The 19,456-nt window shown below is 45.8% G+C and overlaps 1 protein-coding gene across 3 annotated transcripts; it reads left to right on the forward strand.

Moving 5' to 3' along the window:
* Positions 1-16,818: 16,818 nt before the first annotated feature.
* LOC139563318 (putative nuclease HARBI1) lies at positions 16,819-19,030 on the forward strand. Of its 3 annotated transcripts, XR_011672532.1 has the most exons (5): positions 16,819-17,034; positions 17,114-17,149; positions 17,248-17,802; positions 18,084-18,195; positions 18,290-19,030. XR_011672532.1 is itself a non-coding variant. In XM_071381925.1 (4 exons), exons 2-4 carry the CDS (start codon positions 17,734-17,736, stop codon positions 18,592-18,594), a joined length of 486 nt encoding a protein of 161 aa, XP_071238026.1. In that variant the 5' UTR covers positions 16,819-17,034; positions 17,114-17,733; the 3' UTR covers positions 18,595-19,030. The 3 variants fall into 3 exon arrangements, 1 of the variants encoding a protein (XP_071238026.1); XR_011672533.1 differs by having other exon boundaries at positions 17,114-17,802; positions 17,872-18,195; XM_071381925.1 differs by having other exon boundaries at positions 17,114-17,802.
* The last annotated feature ends 426 nt before the right edge of the window (positions 19,031-19,456 follow it).

A 19,456-nucleotide genomic window follows, 5' to 3' on the forward strand; every position in this document is an offset into this window, starting at 1 on the left:
ACAGGACAATAGGCAAGCAGCTTGGTGAGAAGGAAACATCTGTTGGCGCAATTATTAGAAAATGGAAGAAGTTCAAGATGACGGTCAATCACCCTCGGTCTGGGGCTCCATGCAAGATTTCACCTCGTGGGGCATCAATGATCATGAGGAAGGTGAGGGATCAGCCCAGAACTACACGGCAGGACCTGGTCAATGACCTGAAGAGAGCTGGGACCACAGTCTCAAAGAAAACCATTAGTAACACACTACGCCGTCATGGATTAAAATCCTGCAGCGCACGCAAGGTCCCCCTGCTTAAGCCAGTGCATGTCCAGGCCTGTCTGAAGTTTGCCAATGACCATCTGGATGATCCAGAGGAGGAATGGGAGAAGGTAATGTGGTCTGATGAGACAAAAATAGAGCTTTTTGGTCTAACTCCACTCGCCGTGTTTGGAGGAAGAAGAAGTATGAGTACAACCCCAAGAACACCATCCCAACCGTGAAGCATGGAGGTGGAAACATCATTCTTTGGGGATGCTTTTCTGCAAAGGGGACAGGACGACTGCACCGTATTGAGGGGAGGATGAATGGGGCCATGTATCGCGAGATCTTGGCCAACAACCTCCTTCCCTCAGTAAGAGCATTGAAGATGGGTCGTGGCTGGGTCTTCCAGCATGACAACGACACGAAGCACACAGCCATGGCAACTAAGGAGTGGCTCCGTAAGAAGCATCTCAAGGTCCTGGAGTGGCCTAGCCAGTCTCCAGACCTGAACCCAATAGAAAATCTTTGGAGGGAGCTGAAAGTCCGTATTGCCCAGCGACAGCCCCGAAACCTGAAGGATCTGGAGAAGATCTGTAGGGAGGAGTGGGCCAAAATCCCTGCTGCTGTCTGTGCAAACCTAGTCAAGAACTACAGGAAACGTATGATCTCTGTAATTGCAAACAAAGGTTTCTGTACCAAATATTAAGTTCTGCTTTTCTGATGTATCAAATACTTATGTCATGCAATAAAATGCAAATTAATTACTTAAAAATCATACAATGTGATTTTCTGGATTTTTGTTTTAGATTCCGTCTCTCATAGTTGAAGTGTACCTATGATAAAAATTACAGACCTCTACATGCTTTGTAAGTAGGAAAACCTGCAAAATCGGCAGTGTATCAAATACTTGTTCTCCCCACTGTATATAGTCAAATCATTATCTAATTATTATTGTATACCATTGTTACTATTTTAAGCCTATTTATTAATTGAAACCAGTTCTTTAAATATGCAAAACCTGTTTTGTTGAAAATTGAGACATTTTCATTGGCAAAATGTAATGTAATTGTTTTTTAAATTTTGTGCTCCATATTTAGTTTACGATTATAAGTAGGTCTGTTATAACATAAACCTATTTATGTCATTTGTCGCTTATGGTAGGCACTTGCACCTTCTTGGTAAAATAAACCAGTTCACAATATTTTGTTTCATTCTGTTGAGCCATTTTCTTGACTCGTCGCCGCGTTCACTGGCATAAGAGTAGGGCTGTTGCTCAAAACACTAGTGAACATTGTACAAGGAAGGCTATGTAAAGCCCAAGATTGCCATCATAGTGCTCAGGACTAGGAACCTAAGGCTCCCGGAGTGGAGAAGAGGAACTGGAGACCGGTTGTGACTTCTGGATGGAGGTTCGGACCTGTACGTCAGACAGGCTCCGTGAAAACTCCTTCAAGTTCTCCAGCAGTGTTTTTAGTGCTTGGTCATGTTGATCCAGTAGGGTGCCTTGACCAACAAGAATTTGGTGAAGCGTTGAAGAGTCTGCTGGGTTTATCGTTGGCCAGATCGTACTATTACGATGAGTGAAGGGGGGGAATCCAAGAGCGGACTCAGCAGAGGAAACCGGGATGAATGCACAAAATGTTTATTTAACACAGCAAATGGGGAGTGCAGAACCTGGGCAGCTCAGATGAGTTGCAATAACCAGGAGTGTAGAGTGAGGTTGGAGTTGTCAGCGTGGAACTGGGGAACAGGTCCTGGGGGAAATCCAAGGTAATGGTGGTGAGTAATATCCAGAGCAAGGTGGTTGGTGGTGACATGTGGAACGGGAGACAGGAGCTAGAGACAGAGCGGTACTGCAAGGAGAGGACAAAAATGATGTACGGCAGGGAAACAAGCACGGTAGAACAAACAGGATCTGGAGCAAAGACAAAAGGCTAGAATCATAACTGACTGATTAGAGATTACTATCTGGGAGCGTGGAGATGGCAGGAGAGAAAAAGAGAGAGAGTATACAGAGGGAGAACTGAAGGTTAGGACAACACCGGATGGACACCAGAGGACATAGTGGGAGCAGTTGTGACAATTTTGTTTGTTTATTTTGTTTTTTTTAAATGACAGTATGTCACTCCCTGACCATAGTAAGCTGTATTTCTCTGTGTTGGTTGGGGCGTGATAGTGACTAGGGTGGGTCATCTCTGGGTTTTTGTATGTCTATGTTGGCCTGATATGGTTCCCAATCAGAGACAGCTGTTTATCGTTGTCTCTGATTGGGGATCATATTTAGGTAGCCATTTCCCTTTTGTGTTTGTGGGATCTTGACTATGGTTAGTTGCCTGTGCACTATTTTGTATAGCTTCACGTTTCGTTTGTGCTTTATTGTTTTGGTGAGTTTTCAGTTTATTAAAAATATGTGGAACTCGACTCACTCTGCGCCTTGGTCTCACTCATACAACGATCGTGACACAGTGAGCAGTTGTAATCAGAATAAAGGCCACAATAATATTTATAAAGGCCAACATATAGCCCTGCTAATAGCCATAATGACGCTTTACAATGTGACCATCTGTGTTTGAAAGAGTATTTTCCAGTAAGCAACAATTACAAACAAAAGACAAAGACAACTTTGTTCCAATATTTCTGTAATTCAGTGATATTTATTCCCATAGTAATTTGTTATGGATCCATAACTAAATCAACATCTGCATTTTGAAAGAGTATTTTTAGCATTATATTATTAACGGAAGCATAAAGATGCTGATGAAGAAATATAGTACTGTACATGATATGGTTTGACATTTTGATAATAAAGCATTTGAAGCATTTTGAAGATATAAGCCACCTACATTTGTTTATTAGGCTACTGTGCAGTCTGACAAGTAAACGTAGTAGACATGGGAAAGTGTCTAATTCCTTACATAAGGGAGAGCAGGCCATGTCCAGACTTTCTCGGTGACCTTAAGTACCTTCAATAATGGCTGTACTAGAGAATGTGGGCAGCTGGTGGCCCAAGGCTGGTTAGGATACAACGCTAGAGACACTATGTAATTGTGATGAACTGAGAGAATATTACGGTAGCACTGTAATTTATTAATCATATGCTGTCTTCCCTGCTCCTCTGCTCTTACCTCTTTCTGTCTTCTACACCTCTCTCCCCACCTCCTCTTTTTTTTATAATGCACACCATATGTGCATTGAAGTACAGATTGAACTTGTATTTATAATATAATATTACAATTATAATATGTATAATTAATGTATTATGTATTCATAACACCTGGATAATGAACTTTCAACAAAGTGTTTAACATTCTCCATTGGTTGAAATTAAGGATCTCATTGGAATACTACACCTATCCTGTGTCCTCAGATTAATGCAGATGAAGGGAGTTAGATATGCATAGGAAGTGTAATGTATTGGTTGTTTTCTGTATATATGAATCATGTTTCTAGTGTAATCATTGATGGAGCAGGAGTAGTAAACACTGTTGAAGGGTATATTTGTAATACATACTGTACATGCAGACACAGCATCATTCAAAGAATGGAGTTTGATATACCTGGTACTGGATATGACTGAAAAAGAATGTCTCACAGAGATTCATACCTGAACTGCACCTTAATTTGCAAAGGAACAGTGCATGATCAGTGAATATATTCAATGTGCAGGCTACAGTGTGGGGATAACTACATGTACAGTGGGGAGAACAAGTATTTGATACACTGCCGATTTTGCAGGTTTTCCTACTTACAAAGCATGTAGAGGTCTGTCATTTTTATCATAGGTACACTTCAACTGTGAGAGACGGAATCTAAAACAAAAATCCAGAAAATCACATTGTATGATTTTTAAGTAATTCCTTTGCATTTTATTGCATGACATAAGTATTTGATACATCAGAAAAGCAGAACTTAATATTTGGTACAGAAACCTTTGTTTGCAATTACAGAGATCATACATTTCCTGTAGTTCTTGACTAGGTTTGCACACACTGCAGCAGGGATTTTGGCCCACTCCTCCCTACAGATCTTCTCCAGATCCTTCAGGTTTCGGGGCGTCGCTGGGCAATACGGACTTTCAGCTCCCTCCAAAGATTTTCTATTGGGTTCAGGTCTGGAGACTGGCTAGGCCACTCCAGGACCTTGAGATGCTTCTTACGGAGCCACTCCTTAGTTGCCCTGGCTGTGTGTTTCGGGTCATTGTCATGCTGGAAGACCCAGCCACGACCCATCTTCAATGCTCTTACTGAGGGAAGGAGGTTGTTGGCCAAGATCTCGCGATACATGGCCCCATCCATCCTCCCCTCAATACGGTGCAGTCGTCCTGTCCCCTTTGCAGAAAAGCAGCCCCAAAGAATGATGTTTCCACCTCCATGCTTCACGGTTGGGATGGGTTCTTGGGGTTGTACTCATCCTTCTTCTTCCTCCAAACACAGCGAGTGGAGTTTAGACCAAAAAGTTATATTTTTGTCTCATCAGACCACATGACCTTCTCCCATTCCTCCTCTGGATCATCCAGATGGTCATTGGCAAACTTCAGACGGGCCTGGACATGCGCTGGCTTGAGCAGGGGGACCTTGCGTGCGCTGCAGGATTTTAATCCATGACGGCGTAGTGTGTTACTAATGGTTTTCTTTGAGACTGTGGTCCCAGCTCTCTTCAGGTCATTGACCAGGTCCTGCCGTGTAGTTCTGGGCTGATCCCTCACCTTCCTCATGATCATTGATGCCCCACGAGGTGATATCTTGCATGGAGCCCCAGTCCGAGGGTGATTGACCGTCATCTTGAACTTCTTCCATTTTCTAATAATTGCGCCAACAGTTGTTGCCTTCTCACCAAGCTGCTTGCCTATTGTCCTGTAGCTCGTCCCAGCCTTGTGCAGGTCTACAATTTTATCCCTGATGTCCTTACACAGCTCTCTGGTCTTGGCCATTGTGGAGAGGTTGGAGTCTGTTTGATTGAGCGTGTGGACAGGTGTCTTTTATACAGGTAACGAGTTCAAACAGGTGCAGTTAATACAGGTAATGAGTGGAGAACAGGAGGGCTTCTTAAAGAAAAACTAACAGGTCTGTGAGAGCCGGAATTCTTACTGGTTGGTAGGTGATCAAATACTTATGTCATGCAATAAAATGCAAATTAATTACTTAAAAATCATACAATGTGATTTTCTGGATTTTTGTTCTAGATTCCGTCTCTCACAGTTGAAGTTTACCTATGATAAAAATTACAGACCTCTACATGCTTTGTAAGTAGGAAAACCTGCAAAATCGGCAGTGTATCAAATACTTGTTCTCCCCACTGTATATAAGACTTGCATCCTTGGCACGATAAAGTTATTATATTCTACTCAATCCATAGACTTCATTAATGCCATTCAGACTTGAAGATGATACAACAACTATGATTGCTGAGGTTCATAGGTTCTGAACTAATATTCATACCAAACTTTTTAGGGTCCGTACACAGATCGACTACATACTGTAACTAGCTACACGTCCATAGGCATACAGTGCTCAAAAAAATAAAGGGAACACTAAAATAACACATCCTAGATCTGAATGAATGAAATATTCTTATTGAATACTTTTTCTTTACATAGTTGAATGTGCTGACAACAAAATCACACAAAATATCAATGGAAGTCAAATTTATCAACCCATGGAGGTCTGGATTTGGAGTCACACTCAAAATTAAAGTGGAAAACCACACTACAGGCTGATCCAACTTTGATGTAATGTCCTTAAAACAAGTCAAAATGAGGCTCAGTAGGCCTCCCGGGTGGCGCAGTGGTCTAGGGCACTGCATCGCAGCGCTAGCTGTGCCACCAGAGTCTCTGGGTTCGCGCCCAGGCTCTGTCGCAGCCGGCCGCGACCGGGAGGTCCGTGGGGCGACGCACAATTGGCATAGCGTCGTCCGGGTTAGGGAGGGTTTGGCCGGTAGGGATATCCTTGTCTCATCGCGCTCCAGCGACTCCTGTGGCGGGCCGGGCGCAGTGCGCGCTAACCAAGGGGGCCAGGTGCACGGTGTTTCCTCCGACACATTGGTGCGGCTGGCTTCCGGGTTGGAGGCGCGCTGTGTTAAGAAGCAGTGCGGCTTGGTTGGGTTGTGCTTCGGAGGACGCATGGCTTTCGACCTTCGTCTCTCCCGAGCCCGTACGGGAGTTGTAGCGATGAGACAAGATAGTAATTACTAGCGATTGGATACCGCGAAAATTGGGGAGAAAAGGGGGTAAAAAAATAAATACAAATAAAATAAAAATATATAATGAGGCTCAGTAGTGTGTGTGGCCTCCACGTGCCTGTATGACCTACAACGCCTGGGCATGATCCTGATGAGGTGGCGGATGGTCTCCTGAGGGATCTCCTCCCAGACCTGGACTAAAGCATCCGCCAACTCCTGGACAGTCTGTGGTGCAACGTGGCGTTGGTGGATGGAGCGAGACATGATGTCCCAGATGTGCTCAATTGGATTCAGGTCTGGGGAACGGGCGGGCCAGTCCATAGCATCAATGCCTTCCTCTTGCAGGAACTGCTGACACACACCAGCCACATGAGGTCTAGCATTGTCTTGCATTAGGAGGAACCCAGGGCCAACCGCACCAGCATATGCTCTCACAAGGGGTCTGAGGATCTCATCTCGGTACCTAATGGCAGTCAGGCTACCTCTGGCGAGCACATGGAGGGCTGTGCGGCCCCCCAAAGAAATGCCACCCCACACCATGACTGACCCACCGCCAAATCGGTCATGCTGGAGGATGTTGCAGGCAGCAGAACGTTCTCCACTGCGTCTCCAGACTGTCACGTCTGTCACATGTGCTCAGTGTGAACCTGCTTTCATCTGTGAAGAGCACAGGGCGCCCGTGGCGAATTTGCCAATCTTCTCTGGCAAATGCCAAACGTCCTGCACGGTGTTGGGCTGTAAGCACAACCCCCACCTGTGGACGTCGGGCCCTCATACCACCCTCATGGAGTCTGTTTCTGACCATTTGAGCAGACACATGCACATTTGTGGCCTGCTGGAGGTCCTTTTGCAGGGCTCTGGCAGTGCTCCTCCTGCTCCTCCTTGCACAAAGGCAGAGGTAGCGGTCCTGCTGCTGGGTTGTTGCCCTCCTACGGCCTCCTCCACGTCTCCTGATGTACTGGCCTGTCTCCTGGTAGCGCCTCCATGCTCTGGACACTACGCTGACAGACACAGCAAACCTTCTTGCCACAGCTCGCATTGATGTGGCATCCTGGATGAGCTGCACTACCTGAACCACTTGTGTGGGTTGTAGACTCCGTCTCATGCTACCACTAGAGTGAAAGCACCGCCAGCATTCAAAAGTGACCAAAACATTAGCCAGGAAGCATAGGAACTGAGTGGTCTTTATTGGGGGTGTCTTGCAATTGCCTATAATTTCCACAACAGCATGTGAAATTTATTGTCAATCAGTGTTGCTTCCACAGAAGTGTGATTGACTTGGAGTTACATTGTGTTGTTTAAGTGTTCCCTTTATTTTTTTGAGCAGTGTATTTATCCTCCACTACACAATAAGCAAGTAAATAGTTCGCTAGCTATGTTACTTCAGCTGCATTGCATGGCAAATATAAGCAAGTCAAGCTTACACAATTGTACATTCAATTTGCAGTAAATGCTTTAGCTAGCTAGATTCTTTACATCCACTGTTTCACAAGACGACAGCCTGGTATAATGGTTTTCTCAGGAGTCCCAAAAACATTAAACAACACGCATTACAATTACATACTCATGTCATAACACTAGCTAGCTAGCTAATGTTAGCTAGTCAGCTAACTTGCTAAATAGAGATTTTCGTAAATGAACTTAATGATAAAACAATATGCACAATAGTTGTCTCTACATTAACTAACATATTCCTCTCAATTGTAAATGTTTTGCTTGACTCGTTATGACGTTATAATGTCTTACATTTGCTTCCACCGTAATGTTTTGTCAGCCATCTTTACTGAAGGAAGTCACCAGCGACGGATGGCTCGCGTTAAATTCGTCATTGGAACAACTTGATATGATTGGTCATAAAAAACCTTGGGACCCAAATGCATAATTAGGGACTTGGGAAGATTGGGTGGCCCTTAGATGTACACAGAGAGCTAACATTAATAATATGCATGTCAATCTCTCCTGGCTCAAACAGGATCCGGCACCTCTCTATTTTCGTTCCGGGACCTATTTGGTCGGATCCCGTTCCTCTCGTGGAATGAAAAATAATTGTTACTTTTTGCAATGTAAAAATTTGAGTAAAAGCAATGGAAGTTCATTCAAAATATTAATTTTCAGTCCGGGCCTGATATTCTAAGAGTTGATTTGGGTTGGTTCAGCCAGAGGTTATGGTTTGCGTAACATTGTAACCTACACTACCGCTCAAAGGTTTTAGAACACCTACTCATTCCAATGGTTTTTTTCTTTATTTTTACTATTTTCTACATTGTACAATATTAGTGAAGACATCACAACTATGAAATAACACATTTGGAATCATGTAGTAAGCAAAAAACTGTTAAACAAATAAAAATATGTTTTTATTTGAAATTCTTCAAATAGCAACCCTTTGCCTTGATGACAGTTTTACACACTCTTGGCATTCTCTCAACCAGCTTCATGAGGTAGCCACCAGAAATGCATTTCAATTAACAGGTGTGCCTTTTTAAAAGTTAATTTGTGGAATTTCTTTCCTTCTTAATGCGTTTGAGCCAATCAGTTGTGTTGTGACAGGTAGGGGTGGTATAAAGAAGATAGCCCTATTTGGTAAAAGACCACCTCCATATTATGGCAAAAACAGCTCAAATAAGAAAAGAGAAATGACAGTCCATCATTACTTTAAGACATGAAGGTCAGTCAATATAGAACATTTCAAAAACTTTTAAAGTTTCTTCAAGTGCAGTCGCTAAAACCACCAAGCGTTATGATGAAACTGGCTCTCATGAGGACCGCCACAGGATTGGAAGTCCCAGAATTACTTCTGCTGCAGAGGAAAAGTCCATTAAAGTTACCAGACTGAGAAATTTCAGCTAAAATAAATGCTTCACAGAGTTCAAGTAACAGACACATCTCAACATCAACTGTTCTGAATCAAGCCTTTATGGTTGAATTGCTGCAAAAAAAAACACTACTAAAGGACACCAATAATAATAATAAGAGACTTGCTTGGGCCAAGAAACTCTAGCAATGGACATTAGACGGGTGGAAATATGTACTTTAGTCTGATGTGTCCAAATTGTCGATTTTTGGTTCCAACCGCCATGTCTTTGTGAGACGCATAATAGGTGAACGGATGATCTCCGCATGTGTGGTTCCCACCATGAAGCATGGAGATGGTGTGGGGGTGCTTTGCTGGTTACATTGTCAGTGATTTATTTAGAATTCAAGGCACACACTTAACCAGCATTGCTTCCAAAGAATTCTGCAGCGATATGCCATCCCATCTGGTTTGCGCTTAGTGGGACTATCATTTGTTTTTCAACAGAACAATGACCCAACACACCTCCAGGCTGTGTAAGGGCTATTTGGCCAAGAAAGAGAGTGATGGAGTGCTGTATCAGATGACCTGGGGCCTGTTGCACAAAAGTAGAATTAAGACATCCGGGATAAATGACTCAGCTGAGCTCAATGAAGCCAAAACATGTGCGTCCAGGCTTAATTGGTTGCACAAAGACCAAGCCAGGATGAGCAGACACGGATTCATTAAGCCAGGTGAAACCAATCCTGGATAGGTGCGCGCTCACGGCTCACTCAAATAGACCCCGTCACAGATCACAGATTAACTGATTTACCATGGCAACTAGAGCCGCGTACTTTTCCCCGTCGGAAGCACAAATCCTCATGGAGGCATACGAGGAGGTAAAAGATATAATTAAGAAGAAAGGCAACACCGCCACAGTGATAAAGCAAAGAGAAAAATCGTGGCAAAGTATTGCAGACCGCCTGAATGCGTAAGTAGTGCACAATTACACACTCACCGCTCCGCTGAAACATCACAATTACAATTCAAATATTTAATTCACATCTCCAAAAATGCAGTTGTACTGTAATTATGAAACGGTTAAATTTTTAATTGAAATGCACTGCAGATATGAGTGAAATTGTGTAAAGTAACTCCATCACACTGTATAAAGCTATGATACATTTTTTGATATTTTTACTGAAAACAAGACAAAAATAGCAAGTAATTTTTTGCAGTGTGACTCCATTAAATGTGTGTGTGTGTGTGTGTGTGTGTGTGTGTGTAGATTGAACATGAACGGGCCAAAACGGACATGGCAGCAGGTCAAAATCAAATACAAGAACATTCTGCAGAATGGTATGGTCCCTGACTAATATTTAACAAAGCACAAGCATATATTGTACCCAGAAGGTGCCTGCTCACACATTGTCTGTACTGTTTTAGCAGTGAAAAAGAATACCCACAGACAAGGCACGGGTGGTGGGTCACCAAAGGCTGACCTTACCCCAGCAGAGGACATGGCCTTGGAGCTAAATAAAGGCAGGCCCGTCTTAGAGGGGATCCCTGGGGGGAAAGAGACGAGCATAGGTTCCTCCCAAGATGCCACCCGCTTCATTCAAGGTATGTCCTTCCATCTCTACATGGGATACAACCACATTCATATTGAATCAATTTGGACTGTCTGACTTTGGTTTACCTATTGCCTTGCAGTGTCTGGCAGCACTGTGTTCCTGTTAGAGCCACCAGCACAAGCACCAGACGATGCTGATCCAGTGAGTACTCCATCAAAGGCATACTGTAGGCCTGGCATGTCTTGTCTACTAGCTTCAATATGAATCCGATTAAATGTGATAGGGTGAAGGCCCCAGTGCAGCAGCAACAGCACATGATGGAGACGATGATGAGGAGGAGACCATCTCTCTGGATTCCAGAAGGCATGAGGTATCATGTTAAGACTGTGAAAGTACTATTTACTCTACAATGGTGAGGAGTCCTCATCAAAATCAAAAAATCTAATTTCTTTTACAGGACCCAGATGCTATACAGTGGGAAAACCAGCCTGGCAACATAGTGCGTATTAATAAAAGGACACCACATCCTGCCAAATTCCAGCTGCGCTAATTGTATTGTGTTCACAGAGCTCACAAGCTATCAGAAAGTTGTATGGCAACCACCTCCGGCGCCAAATAGAACTGGCAGACATAGACATTCAGTACAAGTGTTATGCTGGTGAATGAGGACCCAAAAGCGACTTAATAGAAACAGAGTCTTTATTCCAGTCTTAAACAAAAAACGATACTCCTGGATATTATCTTAGGTAAATCCAAAACAGGAAAACTGAAATCCTCTCGTCAGTAGAGAGGAACGACTGGAGACGCGACCACAGAATCCTCTCGTCAGTAGAGAGGAACGACTGGAGACGCGACCACAGACTGCAGGTCGCTTCGGGAAGGCACAGGCCGTAGCTGACATAGACACCTGCTCACACGCAGCATCTGAAGAAGGCAAAAACACGACAGGGCGGAACAAGGACACAGAACAGCAAACATCAAACAAGGATCCGACAAGGACAGAAGCGGAAAACAGAGGGAGAAATAGGGACTCTAATCAGAGGGCAAAATAGGGGACAGGTGTGAAAGAGTAAATGAGGTAGTTAGGAGAATGAGGAACAGCTGGGAGCAGGAACGGAACGATAGAGAGAGAGAGCGAGAGAGGGAGAGAGGGAGGGGGAGAGAGAGGGATAGAAAGAGGGAAAGAACCTAATAAGACCAGCAGAGGGAAACGAATAGAAGGGAAGCACAGGGACAAGACATGATAATCAAAGACAAAACATGACAGTACCCCCCCACTCACCGAGCGCCTCCTGGCGCTCTCGAGGAGGAACCCTGGCGGCAACGGAGGAAATCATCAATCAACGAACGGTCCAGCACGTTCCGAGATGGAACCCAACTCCTCTCCTCAGGACCGTAACCCTCCCAATCCACTAAGTACTGGTGACCACGTCCCCGAGAACGCATGTCCATGATCTTCCGTACCTTGTAAATAGGTGCGCCCTCGACAAGGACGGGGGGGGGGGAAGGGAAGACGAACGGGGGCGCGAAGAAAAGGCTTGACACAGGAGACATGGAAGACAGGGTGGACGCGACGAAGATGTCGCGGAAGCAGCAGTCGCACAGCGACAGGATTGACGACCTGAGAGACACGGAACGGACCAATGAACCGCGGAGTCAACTTGCGAGAAGCTGTCGTAAGGGGAAGGTTACGAGTGGAAAGCCACACTCTCTGACCGCGACAATACCTAGGACTCTTAATCCTACGTTTATTGGCGGCTCTCACAGTCTGCGCCCTGTAACGGCAAAGTGCAGACCTGACCCTCCTCCAGGTGCGCTCACAACGTTGGACAAAAGCCTGAGCGGAGGGAACGCTGGACTCGGCGAGCTGGGACGAGAACAGAGGAGGCTGGTACCCAAGACTACTCTGAAACGGAGATAGCCCGGTAGCAGACGAAGGAAGCGAGTTGTGAGCGTATTCTGCCCAGGGGAGCTGTTCTGCCCAAGACGCAGGGTTTCGAAAAGAAAGGCTGCGTAATATGCGACCAATCGACTGATTGGCCCTTTCTGCTTGACCGTTAGACTGGGGATGAAACCCGGAAGAGAGACTGACGGAAGCACCAATCAAACGACAGAACTCCCTCCAAAACTGTGACGTGAATTGCGGGCCTCTGTCTGAAACGGCGTCTAACGGGAGGCCATGAATTCTGAACACATTCTCAATGATGATTTGTGCCGTCTCCTTAGCGGAAGGAAGCTTAGCGAGGGGAATGAAATGTGCCGCCTTAGAGAACCTATCGACAACCGTAAGAATCACAGTCTTCCCCGCAGACGAAGGCAGACCGGTAATAAAGTCTAAGGCGATGTGAGACCATGGTCGAGAAGGAATGGGAAGCGGTCTGAGACGACCGGCAGGAGGAGAGTTACCTGACTTAGTCTGCGCGCAGTCCGAACAAGCAGCCACGAAACGGCGCGTGTCACGCTCCTGAGTAGGCCACCAAAACCGCTGGCGAATAGAAGCAAGCGTACCCCGAACGCCGGGGTGGCCAGCTAACTTGGCAGAGTGAGCCCACTGAAGAACAGCCAGACGAGTAGAGACAGGAACGAACAGAAGGTTACTAGGACAAGCGCGCGGCGACGCAGTGTGAGTGAGTGCTTGCTTTACCTGTCTCTCAATTCCCCAGACAGTCAACCCGACAACACGCCCTTCAGGGAGAATCCCCTCGGGGTCGGTAGAAGCCACAGAAGAACTAAAGAGACGGGATAAGGCATCAGGCTTGGTGTTCTTATTTCCCGGGCGATAAGAAATCACGAACTCGAAACGAGCGAAAAACAACGCCCAACGAGCTTGACGTGCATTAAGTCGTTTGGCAGAACGGATGTACTCAAGGTTCTTATGGTCAGTCCAAACGACAAAAGGGACGGTCGCCCCCTCCAACCACTGTCGCCATTCGCCTATGGCTAAGCGGATGGCGAGCAGTTCGCGGTTACCCACATCATAGTTGCGTTCCGATGGCGACAGGCGATGAGAAAAATAAGCGCAAGGATGGACCTTATCGTCAGAATGGAAGCGCTGGGACAGAATGGCTCCCACGCCCACCTCTGAAGCGTCAACCTCGACAATGAATTGTTTAGTGACGTCAGGAGTAACAAGGATAGGAGCGGATGTAAAACGCTTCTTGAGGAGATCAAAAGCTCCCTGGGCGGAACCGGACCACTTAAAGCACGTCTTGACAGAAGTCAGAGCTGTGAGAGGGGCAGCCACTTGACCGAAATTACGAATGAAACGCCGATAGAAATTAGCGAAACCGAGAAAGCGCTGCAACTCGACACGTGACTTAGGAACGGGCCAATCGCTGACAGCCTGGACCTTAGCGGGATCCATCTGAATGCCTTCAGCGGAAATAACAGAACCGAGAAATGTGACAGAGGAGACATGAAAGGCGCACTTCTCAGCCTTCACGTAGAGACAATTCTCTAAAAGGCGCTGGAGTACACGTCGAACGTGCTGAACATGAATCTCGAGTGACGGTGAAAAAAATCAGGATATCGTCAAGGTAAACGAAAACAAAGATGTTCAGCATGTCTCTCAGTACATCATTAACTAATGCCTGAAAGACAGCTGGAGCATTAGCGAGACCGAACGGCAGAACCCGGTATTCAAAATGCCCTAACGGAGTGTTAAACGCCGTTTTCCACTCGTCCCCCTCTCTGATGCGCACGAGATGGTAAGCGTTACGAAGGTCCAACTTAGTAAAGAACCTGGCTCCCTGCAGAATCTCGAAGGCTGACGACATAAGGGGAAGCGGATAACGATTCTTAACCGTTATGTCATTCAGCCCTCGATAATCCACGCAGGGGCGCAGAGTACCGTCCTTCTTCTTAACAAAAAAAACCCCCGCTCCGGCGGGAGAGGAAGAAGGCACCACGGTACCGGCGTCGAGAGAAACAGACAGATAATCCTCGAGAGCCTTACGTTCGGGAGCCGACAGAGAGTATAGTCTACCCCGAGGGGGAGTGGTCCCCGGAAGGAGATCAATACAACAATCATACGACCGGTGAGGAGGAAGAGAGTTGGCTCTGGACCGACTGAAGACCGTGCGCAGATCATGATATTCCTCCGGTACTCCTGTCAAATCACCAGGTTCCTCCTGAGAAGAGGGGACAGAAGAAACAGGAGGGATAGCAGACATTAAACACTTCACATGACAAGAAACGCTCCAGGATAGGATAGAATTACTAAACCAATTAATAGAAGGATTATGACATACTAGCCAGGGATGACCCAAAACAACAGGTGTAAAAGGTGAACGAAAAATCAAAAAGGAAATGGTCTCACTGTGGTTACCAGATACTGTGAGGGTTAAAGGTAGTGTCTCACATCTGATACTGGGGAGAAGACTACCATCTAAGGCGAACATGGGCGTGGGCTTCCCTAACTGTCTGAGAGGAATGTCATGTTTCCGAGCCCATGCTTCGTCCATAAAACAACCCTCAGCCCCAGAGTCTATCAAGGCACTGCAGGAAGCAGCCGAACCGGTCCAGCGTAGATGGACCGACAAGGTAGTACAGGATCTTGATGGAGAGACCTGAGTAGTAGCGCTCACCAGTAGCCCTCCGCTTACTGATGAGCTCTGGCTTTTACTGGACATGACATGACAAAATGTCCAGCAGAACCGCAATAAAGGCAAAGGCGGTTGGTGATTCTCCGTTCCCTCTCCTTAGTCGAGATGCGAATACCTCCCAGCTGCATGGGCTCAGTCTCTGAGCCGGTGGGAGGAGATGGTTGAGATGCGGAGAGGGGGAACACCGTTAACGCGAGCTCTCTTCCACGAGCTCGGTGACGAAGATCTACCCGTCGTTCTATGCGGATGGCGAGTGCAATCAAAGAGTCCACGCTGGAAGGAACCTCCCGGGAAAGAATCTCATCCTTAACCTCAGCGTGGAGTCCCTCCAGAAAACGAGCGAGCAACGCCGGCTCGTTCCAGTCACTGGAGGCAGCAAGAGTGCGAAACTCTATAGAGTAATCCGTTATGGATCGATCACCTTGACATAGGGAAGCCAGGGCCCTGGAAGCCTCCTTCCCAAAAACTGAACGATCAAAAACCCGTATCATCTCCTCTTTAAAGTTCTGATAATCGTTAGAACACTCAGCCCTTGCCTCCCAGATAGCTGTGCCCCACTCCCGAGCCCGACCAGTAAGGAGTGATATGACGTAAGCGATCCGAGCTCTCTCTCTTGAGTATGTGTTGGGCTGGAGAGAGAACACAATATCACACTGGGTGAGAAAGGAGCGACACTCAGTGGGCTGCCCAGAGTAACATGGTGGGTTATTAACCCTAGGTTCCGGAGACTCGGAAGACCAGGAAGTAGCTGGTGGCACGAGACGAAGACTCTGAAACTGTCCTGAGAGGTCGGAGACCTGAGCGGCCAGGGTCTCAACGGCATAACGAGCAGCAGACAATTCCTGCTCGTGTCTGCCGAGCATTTCTCCCTGGAACTCGACGGCAGTGTTGCGAGAATCCGTAGTCGCTGGGTCCATTCTTGGTCGGATCCTTCTGTTATGCTGGTGAATGAGGACCCAAAAGCGACTTAATAGAAACAGAGTCTTTATTCCAGTCTTAAACAAAAAACGATACTCCTGGATATTATCTTAGGTAAATCCAAAACAGGAAAACTGAAATCCTCTCGTCAGTAGAGAGGAACGACTGGAGACGCGACCACAGAATCCTCTCGTCAGTAGAGAGGAACGACTGGAGACGCGACCACAGACTGCAGGTCGCTTCGGGAAGGCACAGGCCGTAGCTGACATAGACACCTGCTCACACGCAGCATCTGAAGAAGGCAAAAACACGACAGGGCGGAACAAGGACACAGAACAGCAAACATCAAACAAGGATCCGACAAGGACAGAAGCGGAAAACAGAGGGAGAAATAGGGACTCTAATCAGAGGGCAAAATAGGGGACAGGTGTGAAAGAGTAAATGAGGTAGTTAGGAGAATGAGGAACAGCTGGGAGCAGGAACGGAACGATAGAGAGAGAGAGCGAGAGAGGGAGAGAGAGGGAGAGAGGGAGGGGGAGAGAGAGGGATAGAAAGAGGGAAAGAACCTAATAAGACCAGCAGAGGGAAACGAATAGAAGGGAAGCACAGGGACAAGACATGATAATCAAAGACAAAACATGACAACAAGAAGAAAAAGATGGAAAATCTTGCACTGGAGTCCGAAATAAAAAAGAGGACAATTAGGAAACTGGACCTTGAAATAAAAAAACTTGAGAGGGAGGTGAGATATGCCTTCAATGTACACTGTATGCTAACTGTAACACAAATGTATTAATCATTATTTTTCTTTCCTCCCCCAGCTCCAAGAAGATGACACAGCTCAAAATAAAAATTAGGTATATTCTCGTAAAGTCAAGTGAGCCATGACATATGAGCTCTTATTGTGAGCACACAGGACGGTGGCATCTTTCTAAGGTTTTTTTTATTTTCCCAGCAATCAGTACAACCAAGTCATCGTTATAAGGCATCGCCCTCTTTTGCCCACCCCCCCAGCACCAGGTGTGGCCACTAGCCTATATGAAGGCCCAAAATTGTGTGTTCCTTTCTGCTCTGACAATGGCATGCCCATTCGTGCGAGATGTGGTGGATGAAGAAGCACTTGTGCTGAGGAGAGCCTTCAGGCGAGAAAGGGTCTTCAGGGACCGGTTGGACCCACTGGCCTTCCCTGATGACCATCTATATGAAAGATACAGGTTTTCTGCAGATGGCATCAGGTATCTATGCAGACTACTGGGTCCCAGGATTAAGCACCGCACTGCACGGAGCCATGCACTGAGTGTGGAGCAAATGGTTTGTGTGGCCTTGCGCTTTTTTGCTAGTGGAGCCTTCCTGTACTCAGTGGGGGATGCAGAACAGCTGAACAAGGCCACAATTTGCCGCACAATAAGGAGTGTGTGTCTGGCTATCAAAGCATTAGCAGATGTCTTCATCTCCTTCCCTGGCCACAGAAGACTCTGTGACATCAAAGAGGAGTTCTATAGGATTGCAGGTAAGAGGATCTACAAATTACAGGACAACTGTTAACACATAGTAGGATACTCATTACTTTGTGTGACAGGTTTCCCCAATGTCATTGGTGCAGTGGACTGCACACACATAAGGATAAAAGCCCCCTCAGGTGCCCATGAGGCCGATTTTGTGAATAGGAAATCCTTTCACAGCATTAATGTTCAGGTGAACATAACTTTTTGATATTGTCCATTGACGAACACTCTGCATTGCCAGTGATGTGCATTGATTGGTGTAATATTCCTCATCTTATGATTTCAGATGGTCTGCAATGCTGACTGTGTGATCAGCAATGTTGTGGCAAAATGGCCTGGCTCAGTCCATGACTCCAGAATCTTTCGGGCCTCTGAAATCTATCAGTGCCTATCACAAGGTAAGCCACACAACCCCTATTTATAACCATCATGGCTGTGTCAAGAATATCACTGTGTTTATGAGGTAGTAATGATGAGATTTTGTGTTGACAGGTGAATTCTCTGGTGTGTTGCTGGGAGACAGGGGGTATGGCTGCCAGCCTTTTCTCCTGACACCTTTCACAGACCCCCAGGAAGCACAGCAGGCCTACAACCATGCCCATGCCAGGACCAGGGCCAGAGTTGAAATGACCTTTGGCCTCCTGAAGGCACGCTTTCACTGCCTTCACAAATTAAGGGTCAGCCCTGTTAGGGCATGTGATATTACTGTGGCTTGTGCTGTCCTCCACAATGTGGCCTGCCTGAGGAAGGAGAGGGCCCCCAGCCATGGACTGGGACAATCCGGCAATCTTCCCTGATGACGACAGTGGTCGGCTGCTGAGGGACCAATATGTGTTGAATTATTTTAGTTAGTATGTGTGCTTTCAATTTTGGTTAAATATGTCCTGCGGTGGCAGAGGAATTTGGGTTTTTTTGGGTTCGTTTTTTGACGAATTTGGCCTCTTATGATGTTTGTGCGGTATACTGTGTGTAATACAAGGCTGCAGGGAGGCTACTGCATCCATTCATTTGTCTGTTCAGTTGATGTGTATGGATTTGTCCTGCATTTATTTTAGTGTGCAGACATGCAGGGTGTGTTATATACAGACCTTTGAATGTGTATGTATCATTTTGTATAATATGCTTGGATTCTGTGCTTTCCATCTTGTAGAGTCACTGTGACTTCAGTTTCGAAAGGAGCTGATGGTTTACCTGCTTTGTTTTGTCCTTATTCAATAAAGGAACATAATGTTACACATTGTGTTTTTATATTCATATGGAATGTGTATTTGTTTATATGACAGAGTACTAGGGCCACACTGAAGAAAAAGGATAAAGTCATAAATTTATGAGGCTGGTTCTTTCTGCAGAAAAGCTACATATTGTTTTTACAGTTTTGATACTTATGACAATGTGATACTTAATATTCTGGCACATCAGCATGTCTTTGTTTATGAAACCATACTGAAGTACAATTTCACGAAATGCCCCACATCTGTCATTTTAACAACTGTCCTCCTTTAAAACAACTGGTTACAATATTATGACTTGTGTTTTTTTCCCCTCTGTGGCCCTAATATTCTATCATTTTATATATAGCCTTATAGTCTATGGGAAACTGTAAATTATCTAATGATAGCAACATCATCTAAAAATCATTTTTTATCCCAAATCATTGAA

The sequence above is a fragment of the Salvelinus alpinus genome, chromosome 33 (assembly GCF_045679555.1).
Source record: "Salvelinus alpinus chromosome 33, SLU_Salpinus.1, whole genome shotgun sequence".
NCBI classification, from domain to species: domain Eukaryota; kingdom Metazoa; phylum Chordata; class Actinopteri; order Salmoniformes; family Salmonidae; genus Salvelinus; species Salvelinus alpinus.

Bases quoted from the DNA above. Each gene is read 5' to 3' on its own strand.
- LOC139563318 (XM_071381925.1), top strand. From the start codon at position 17,734: ATGTCTTCATCTCCTTCCCTGGCCACAGAAGACTCTGTGACATCAAAG. The intron at 17,803-18,083 runs GTAAGAGGATCT...TTATGATTTCAG, and splicing joins GGAGTTCTATAGGATTGCAG to ATGGTCTGCAATGCTGACTG. The intron at 18,196-18,289 runs GTAAGCCACACA...TTGTGTTGACAG, and splicing joins CTATCAGTGCCTATCACAAG to GTGAATTCTCTGGTGTGTTG.